The 8,832-nt window shown below is 51.0% G+C and overlaps 1 protein-coding gene and 1 long non-coding RNA gene across 3 annotated transcripts in view; one reads left to right on the plus strand and one right to left on the minus strand.

The window, feature by feature from the left end:
* Positions 1 to 2,887, minus strand: part of CHP2 (calcineurin-like EF-hand protein 2) — a 13,726-nt gene extending 10,839 nt beyond the window's left edge. The window contains exons 1-7 of one of the 2 annotated variants that reach the window (XM_004692062.2): positions 2,603 to 2,883; positions 2,041 to 2,113; positions 1,864 to 1,944; positions 1,603 to 1,733; positions 1,362 to 1,423; positions 531 to 653; positions 7 to 369 (exon numbers count right to left, since the gene is read on the minus strand). In XM_004692062.2, the coding sequence (XP_004692119.1) occupies positions 316 to 369; positions 531 to 653; positions 1,362 to 1,423; positions 1,603 to 1,733; positions 1,864 to 1,944; positions 2,041 to 2,113; positions 2,603 to 2,669 (591 nt within the window). In that variant the 5' untranslated portion in view covers positions 2,670 to 2,883 and the 3' untranslated portion in view covers positions 7 to 315. Of the gene's footprint in view, positions 1 to 6; positions 370 to 530; positions 654 to 1,361; positions 1,424 to 1,602; positions 1,734 to 1,863; positions 1,945 to 2,040; positions 2,114 to 2,602 lie in introns of those variants that run through there. The other variant, XM_012731982.1, reaches the window with a different exon arrangement.
* Positions 1,952 to 7,140, plus strand: LOC105854303. The gene is made up of 3 exons (XR_001145985.1): positions 1,952 to 2,045; positions 4,154 to 4,232; positions 7,101 to 7,140. It is a non-coding gene; the product is annotated as an uncharacterized LOC105854303 (long non-coding RNA).
* Positions 7,141 to 8,832: the final 1,692 nt, after the last annotated feature.

Consider the following 8,832-nt stretch of genomic DNA (forward strand, 5'->3'; position numbering starts at 1 on the left):
AAAACAAAACAAAACAAAACAAAACGCAGTTGTTCATGCTGTAGTATATACACACTATTGACATATGAATCATAATGCTGTACAACCAAACACCTAGAATGTTACAAGCATGAAACATCAATTTTTAAAAAAAATAAAGAGAAAAAAATAAAGGCATGGAAGGGATTCTTTTTTGTTTTTACATCATTTTTTGCATTTTTCAATCTCAGTTGGGAAGGGATTCTTTAATACAGTTTATTGGGGCCTGCCTCCATGGGGGCTGAGGGTGAATCCCAAGGTCTAGTCTGCAGATCGCAGCCATAGGCACAAGGAGGGTCACTTCAGGATGCGGATGCTCATTTTCTGTTCTATGTTCATCTTCTCTAAGGACTGGGGGGAGATGGGTGATTGTCAGGAGCCTTGAATCCCAGCCCCTGTCCCCAAGCTACCATCATTCCCTAGTAACCCTCTCTTCCCACCTTCCTCTCTCAAATTTCATTTCCTATGACATGTCTTAGGGACTCCTGGTTCAATTCCCAGGGCATTCTGACCTTGGCAAACTCCAGGAAGGACACAGCCCCATCCCCGTCTTCATCAGCCTCTTGCACCGTACGGTCGGTGATACTCTCCAGCTGCTCCTCTGTTACCTGAACCCCAACCATCAGCCGGAGGACCTGGGAGGCGGGACAGAGACAGACACCAAGAGCAGTCACAGAGACCACTAGCACCATTCTTCAGGCCTTGTCCAGTCACCCTAAAAGTCATTACAAGTTTATAATCCATCCTTCATCCGCTTTTCAACAAACCCCAATCACTTCCCATTCTATCTCCTGCCACTGTGTCTCCATCCAAATCCTCAACTGTTCCTTACTACTCCCGACTCACCTCAACAATATGTGCAAACCCATTACCCAACCCCAAACTTCTAACCCAGCCCCATCACCCTCCACGCCATCCCCCACCTCATCCTCCAGCAATGCCCAAACCCACCACTCCACCACTACCACCACCACATCTATTCCAGAGTCTCTTCTCTGACATTGGGGCCAGACCACCCCTTTTGATGGACGGATGGGGCAACATTCCTGACCTTTGCATAGCACCTCCTCCCTACCTGTAGCAATCAAAAATGTCTCTGGATATTGCCAACATCATTCAGGGAGCAAAACTGACCCCCAGTTGAGAACTACTCATCTCGTCTCAATCTCACACCCAACTGTACCCCACCCCATCTCTGAACTAACCTACACCCCAATTGCTCGCATGCTCACATCCCCATTTCTGTGTCCCCCAGCCCCCAGTCATTCAGCCCATCCCTCAGGACCACCCCACTCAAGCAGCCCACCCTCCAGACCTCATCTTCTGCTTTGCGTTTTTACAACCTGTAGCATCTCCTGCCTGGAGATCTTTCCATCTCTATCCTGGTCGTAGAGTCGAAATGCAACTGGGAAGAGAGGGGTGGGAAGAGGAAAGAAGTTGGGTCTCCCCTGGTTCTCTTCCAGCAGGTCACCCTGGAGGAGCCAGGGAAAGGTTCTCTCCTGAAAGAGTGAGAGGTGTCTGGAGCCCCTCACTGGTGCGGTGAATCTGAGGTCTTACTTGGGGCGGGAGTTCCCACAAACTCACAGCGAAGTTTGTTCATTCTGCTGTTGAGGGGTTCAGGTTCCTTGGGGTCCCGGCTTCCCATGTACTCCTCATCTACAGGTCGGAAATGAGCCAAGACCCTGACAAAGTCTGCGAAATCCACTTTCAGGCTCCTGGAAGAGGTGGGGGGGGGGGGGAGGTGGGGGGGAGGGCCAGGGGCGGTGGTCCCCTTGGCCCTCCCTCTGCCACCGTCCCTCCCATACCAGCTTTCGGTCCACCTCCCCACCCCCAGCGAGTCCTCACCCCTCCGGAAAGAAGCTGTCTATAATGCGGTCCCCCAGGGGGTTGACGGCCAACGCCCCGATCTGCTGAAGATCCACTCGGCTGCAAAGTCAAAGTGCAAACACCGGAGCTGGACAGTCAAGGAGGGCAGCGGGGTCCGGGAGGTAGCGTGGGGGGTCTCGCGGCCAGCGCCCTCACCTCAGGTAGCCCTTCTTGTTCCTGTCCAGCGCGCAGAAGCGGTGGTAGAGGCGGAGCAGACAGGCTTGCGAGACTGCGGGCGGGGGGCGGGAGGCGGAGGGTGAGGCCAGCGGGACGCTCGCCCCGCGCTGGGCTCTAGGGGCTGAGGGGCTCGCGCCAGAATCTGACCCCGGCGGCCCAGGTGCCTGGGGTGTGGAAGGGACCTGCACCCGGGACCGAGCTGTTGCGGGATTGGAGGGGGCGTGATGGGCCAGGGAAGCTCCCGGCGACCGGGGGCTCCCCTCGCGGAACCCGAGAGACCAAAGCCAGCTCCTTCCACCCTCCGTGGGTCGGGCTCGAGGACACCCGGGCGCCCCCAACCCGGGGAACCCAGACCTTTCTCCAACCTGGACGCCGGAACCGCTGGGTTAACGACGCCCCTAGACTGGGTGCCAACCTAGCCCCTAGCCCCGGCACCCCACCTGAGGCCCTGCGCTGAACACCTCGAGCCCAGCCCCGGGGCGCGGGTTTGGCCCAGTCCCCCCAGCCTGCAGCCGGGACGCGGGCGCCGCGCCCCACTCACAGCCGGTCTCGCGCCGGATGTCGTCCACGTCGGGGATCCTCGCGGCGTGGGAACTGCGGGAGCCCATGGCCGAGCTGGAGCCGCGGACCCGGGCGTCTCTCCTCCCGCCTCCCAGGCGCGGCCTCCCGTGTCCCGGGGCCGAAGGCCACTGGCCTGGCCGAGAGCCAGGCTTCTGAACCCCGGCGTTCCTCGCCTCCCACCAGCGACCCGGGCGAATAGAAAACAATGCCCTGGGCGGCGGGTCAGAGGGGCGGGTGCGAACAACGGGCTGTTTCTTCCCAAGATTCTGAGGTCCGCGGGGGCTGGAGGCGGGTTGGGGGCAGGCTGGGCGAGGCCGGCCCGCCCTCCCTCGGGACTGCACCCAGACACCCACCCCCTCCTCCCGCGGCGCCCAGCCTTCAGGTCTCCCCGTGCGGCTTCATCTAGGGAATCCAAATGCTCTGGAAAGGGGGTGACCGGTGGGGAGGGGGGCTGGAGGCATCAGACCCACACTCAGAGGTTCCCGGCCTGCCGGGCAGGAGGCCATGAAGGACTGCAAAGGGGTGAAGTGGGGCGTGATAGCGAGCCCCAGAGTAGCGGCGAAGTGCGGAAAGCACCGGGTTCCCAGAACTTGGCTAGGAGTCCCAGCCCCGCGCTGATTCTGGGCAAGTCTGCAGAGCTTCCCATCCTGACTGAGCCGTATACTATTAGTGTTGTTGACAGTCAATACTTAAAAATCAGATTTAACCAACATTCTAGGTTCCCTACTTCTCCCGAGAAATCGGAAATAGTGACCCCCCTGGGCGGGGTTCCTCCTGGCACCACGGGCTGCAGCTTCAGTGGGTCTCCTGCACTGGCCACTGGCTCCCAGGCCATGTCAGCCCTCCTGGAACCCTTGCAACTCTGGTAAAGGCTGAAGGCTGGAAATGGCTGAGACCTCAAGCCACCCTCTGGCTCTATGGGCATCTGCAGCCTGAGAGAGGATGGCTGGCATCACTGCCACCAGCTCAGAACAATAATAACAAGGGCTTTCCTCCCCCTGCGGGGGGAGGGGGCCCACCCCCAGCCAGCACCCCAAGCCCTGCTGAACAGGACATGTGCACCAGCTTGCATTCTCCTGCTGGCCCTGGCTGGAAGTCCTCCTTCCTGCTGGCAAGGGGTGGGGGGCCGGTGTGGACCAATCAAGCATGCACTTTCAGTGGGAGCCATACTGCCCCCGAGGTCAAAGGGTCAAAGCCTTTATTCTTTTTAGGTATAAAAGACAGGTATACTTACAGTGCATAAATAGACACGCCATCTGTGGTGTTCACATTTAATGGAATAGGTGTGATTAAGGAAAAATTTGGGGGGGGGGTCATTGGAGCAGGGGGGACAATGCAAACAGTTCATTACAAGGGTTCAAGTTCATGCCCATCCTGGAGAGAGACATTGGAGGAACAGTCCATCCTCCGGCCCCAGGCAGAGGCTTGCCTTAGATAAACCTTGCCAATATTGATCTAAGAAGTGCTTGCTTCTCTTGCAAATTCCCTGAGGGTTCAACAACTGGTATACAGCAGACTGAATCCTTTTCAGATGCCAGCAAGGACTGAAACAAGCCGGAAGCTACAAGGATCCCTAATGAAGCCCAGCACCACTCCAGGGCACCCTGCAGGTAAGTCTGTGGGCTTTGTTAGAGCTAGGTTCTGATCCCAGGAAGGAATAAGAGAACTTGGGCCATGGCAATAATCATCTCAGGTCAGTTTGGGATGCTGACCTCAGATAAGCTTCTCTAGCCTGTGAGACCCTGAGGTAAGTTAGGCCAGAGGGTAACTAACAGAACTTCCCTGCACTCCATCACAGACAGAGCTGTGCTGGAACCCTCTCTGGTCTCCCAGGCACAAGCAGTGCTTACCAACTTCACAGTATGAACTGCCACATCTTGTCAGGGCAGTGTGTGGGGGGGGAGGTGCTTTGGGGAGAATTTCATCTATAACATCTGTTGAACTAGATTCAGTCTGAATGCTTTTTTTTTTTTAAGGATTTATTTATTTATGCATACAAGATCTGGGATACAGCCCAGAGGCAAGAGGCTGAGAGGATTCACCAGAGACTGAGTGGGGAACAGAACAGGAGGATCTATGAAAGACACTGCTGAGGGGAGCAGTGGGGAAACAGGAGAGGTCTGCCGTGCCATGCGGGTCACCTCCCAGGCTGGGGATCAAACTCATGCTGCAGTGGCTGCTGATGGCTTTATAGTGCTGCATGGTAACCCCTTGTGCCACCAGGGAGGGCCCTGAATGCTTATTATTTTACTTTAAAGCTGTATAAAAGTTACTGGCCCTTCTTGATGAAGCCATACAGACATTCAACTGGAAAAGTGAACATGCAAGACTAGTTAGAAAAACACAGAACGCTCACAACTCAGTAACAACAAGACAACTCAGGTCATAAACAAGCAAAAATAATGGAGTAGGGGCTCCCTGGTGGCCTAGGGGTTAAAGGTCAGCACTATCACTGCTGACATCTGACTTCCATGCCCAGCCCGGGAGCTGCCCCCCATGGCATGGCAGACCTCTCCTGTCTCTTCCCTCAGCAGTGCAATTCAGTAGATCCACCTGTTCTTTTCCCCACTTTGCCTCTGCTGAATCCTCTCATCTAACCCCCCAGAAGAACTGTACCCCAGTTCTTCTACACATACATACACACACAAAGAAAAAAGAAAGAAAGAAAGAAACACATAATACTTATTTAAGAAAACAAACGCTGGAGTGCACATTTCAAAGCTAGCGGCAGCCACTGCAGCACAAGTTCCATCCCTGGCCAGGGAGCTGACCCGCATGGTGAGGCAGACCTCTCCTGTCTCCCCGCTGCTCCCCTCAGCAGTGTACTTTGTCAGTCTGCCTGTTCTGCTCCCCACTCTGTCTGTGGAGAAGCCTCTCACCACCCCTGCAGCTCTGGCCTGTCCCCCAGTTCTGTATGCATAAATAAAACAATTTTAAAAAAAGATTAAGATGTTTTCTGTTATTAAAAAAAGAATTACAAGTGAGGTATGCACCCCAAAAGCCTTTTCTGCACCCACTTTTTCCTAAAAACAATGAATGAATAAACAACTGCAACTCTGCTGCACAGTAGGATCACCTGGAAATTTTTTAAATGCCAGATACCAAATGAGGCCACATTCAATGGCCCGGGCCAGCCAGCTTCACACAAATAAACCGAGGGGTCCTCAGCATTAGGCAGTTAAGGCAGAGAGTACTGTGCGCTGTCTCAACTTACCGTGTGAGAATTAAGGGAAACAGGCGCTTTTATTCAGGACAATGGACTATGCTTGGGCAGGAAATTGAGTTCCTAAGTCAATATATGATTCAAAAAGCAAGTGTAGTCAAAACTACCCATTGCTATGAAACAGAGTTATAGTTTTGTGTGGACAGTCCTGCATGGTAATCATCCCCCGCCAACATCTATCTTACGATGCGATCATGAAAAAGTGCAGTACACATTCTGATGGTTCATTTTCATCTCGTGAAATACAGTGTCAACTTTACACCGGTTCTCCTATTTTCTGGTTATCTGATAGGATTCAAAGACGTCAAGTAAGCACACCTTTGATGCAACTAAGTGGATCAGGATCTAAACATGTCCTAGTATCTTGTTTCCTCATGGAAAACACATCAGCTATGCACTTGGCTTATTTCAGGCTTTGAGAGAGATTATAAAACCATTGCAATTAGCAAAACATTGAAAGACAAAGCATCCGCTGCAGTCTTATGTAAGATAAGTGCAAGGGAAAATTATGCTGAGATCCACTTTTCATTTTGGAGGTTGGAAAAATCCGAAAGTTGAATAAACACAGTCGATGAGGAAACAGGAAGGCTCACCTATCACCAGTGGGTGTGTCCACTGGCATAACCCCAAGAAGGTGATGCGGACATTGTCAGACCTATAAATGTACATTTTGGACTCGACTCTACCACCCAGCTTTTACAGCTATGCTCGCACACTCGTAAAATGGTATGTACAAGATTACTGGATGCAGCATTAACTTCTCTTGAGAAAAAAAAAAAACCTGCAACCACAATGGTGTCTATCAGGTTCAATGAATTACAGAACTGTGTAACACAATAAAAAAAAAAAAAACACTCCCTCCAAACTGATGTGGAAAGAGATCTCCAAGTGTAAAAGGTTAAGCTGTAGAGCAGTATACAGTGTTGTGGATAAATGTTCTGTCTTGGGCCCTCCCTAGTGGCCCAAGGGGTTAAAGCACAGTGTTATGAAGCTATTGCAGCCACTTCAGCGTTAGTTCTATTCCAGGCTGCCCAGGAGGTGACCCACGTGGTGCAGCAGACCCCTCCTGACCCACCCGCTGCTCCCCTCAGCAGTGTACTTCATCAATCTGCCTGTTCTGCTCCCCACTCTGTCTCTGGTGAAGCCTCTCATCTCCCGCACCTGTGGCCTGTACCCCAGTTCTTGTATGCATAAATAAATAAATTAATATATATATTAAATAAATGTCTTTTTGGGGCCCTCCCTGGTGGCACAGCAGGTTAAAGCACAGCACTAAGAAGCTAAAGCCACTTCAGCATGAGTTCGATCCCCGCCTGCCCTGGAGGTGACCACATGGCGCGGCAGACCTCTCCTGACTCGCCCGCTGCTCCCCTCAGCAGTATACTTCATCGATCTGCCTGTTCTGCTCCCCACTCTGTCTCTGGTGAATCCTATCACCCTCTGCATCTCTGGCCTGTACCCCAGTTCTGTATGAATAAATAAATAAATCTTTAAAAAAAATTTCAATTCATTTTAAAAAGAAAAAAAAAACTTAGTGTCTAGAACATGAAGACAAACTTCTGTGTTCTGAGCAGGACAATATTTTATAGCATTAAGTAAACAAAATATTATTTTTAAAAACTAATTTGTCATTTCATCCTTGATGCTTTCATCCATAATTACCTTAAAAATCAATTAAGTTAATTATGTTGAAGCCCATTAAAAGAAGAGTATGATGTCATATATATCAAACTCCACACAATGTCAACTAATCTACAGTGACAGGAAACAGACCAGAGGTTGCCCGGGAGGACAGGGGAGCAGGAAAGAGAAGGGGAGAAAGGGCTGCAAAGAGGCACAAGAAACGTTCTGGTGTAACGGTTATGTTCATTATCTTGACGGTGTGGGGGTTTCATGCCAAACTTATCAAATTTTGCACTGTTCATATGTGCAGTTTAGGGTCAACTGCACTGCAATAGATCTCTTTTCAAAGTTAATTTCAACACTTTTCTCTTTTTAATTCCAACTTAATTGCATTTTATGATCTATCATTATGTAATGTCAGCCTAGTGATTAAACATATAATTTGTCAATAATTTTACATATATTTCAGCTGCATGTTTCAAAACCTCGTTGAGACAGGTATAGGAGAGTGGTTGAAGCCCTGTCAAAGCCAGGGACAGCTGCATACACTTAACCGCTTCACTCTACCGCCCCCTGCTGTAAGTAGGTTTCATAACCACGCTTAACCTCAGAGCCAGCTCTCAGGAATTTTATAGCGAAGACAGATGAATACCACGCTAAGGACTTTCATCAAAGAGCTTCTCTCTCTCTCTCTCTCATACACACACACACACACACACACACAAACACCCCATTAGCTCCAGCACTCCCTACCACACCAGCCGCAAGGGAGATAAGAAGTAGACTACTGAAAGGCATGAAAGAGAAAAAAACAAAGAGAAAACATAAGGCCAGAGTTCAAACATCAAAACCCTTTCACCAGCCAGACCTGGCAGGCCCTCGAGACCACAGTCCCCTTCATTCTTTCTCTAGGTAATGCAGAGACTTAAAACCAACCTTCCTGTCAGGGGGTTCAGGAAATGGGCAAGAAAAGTAACTGTAAGCACCATCTGGGCTAGCGTGAAAGCCACTTACCAGCGAGTTCTGAGAGAAGCCCGCACTCAAGGGGCCTTCAAGAGCCTCTTCCCTGTTGCCTCCAAGGACTTCTAAAGTGAAAGTCTCTTTGGCATCATTATCCAGGCCAAGCTCATTGGCACCATTATCTGGGCCCAAGAAATCCTCCCCAACCCAGTTCTCATCCAGACTGCACTCCACATGGGCTTGGGTCTCATGGGCCAGGATTAGGTGAAGTGCCCAAGATGAAGTTCTGGAAATCAAGAGGATCCGTAAGGACATTTCAGGACCAACCTCCCACCCAAAGCAAGCAAGTATCAGACCCACCCATGACCGATGCACCAGCTTAGATAGAAACACTGGTTCTTTCT

Source organism: Condylura cristata, unplaced genomic scaffold (assembly GCF_000260355.1).
Source record: "Condylura cristata isolate star-nosed mole 26May11 unplaced genomic scaffold, ConCri1.0 scaffold00032, whole genome shotgun sequence".
In the NCBI taxonomy this organism is placed as follows: domain Eukaryota; kingdom Metazoa; phylum Chordata; class Mammalia; order Eulipotyphla; family Talpidae; genus Condylura; species Condylura cristata.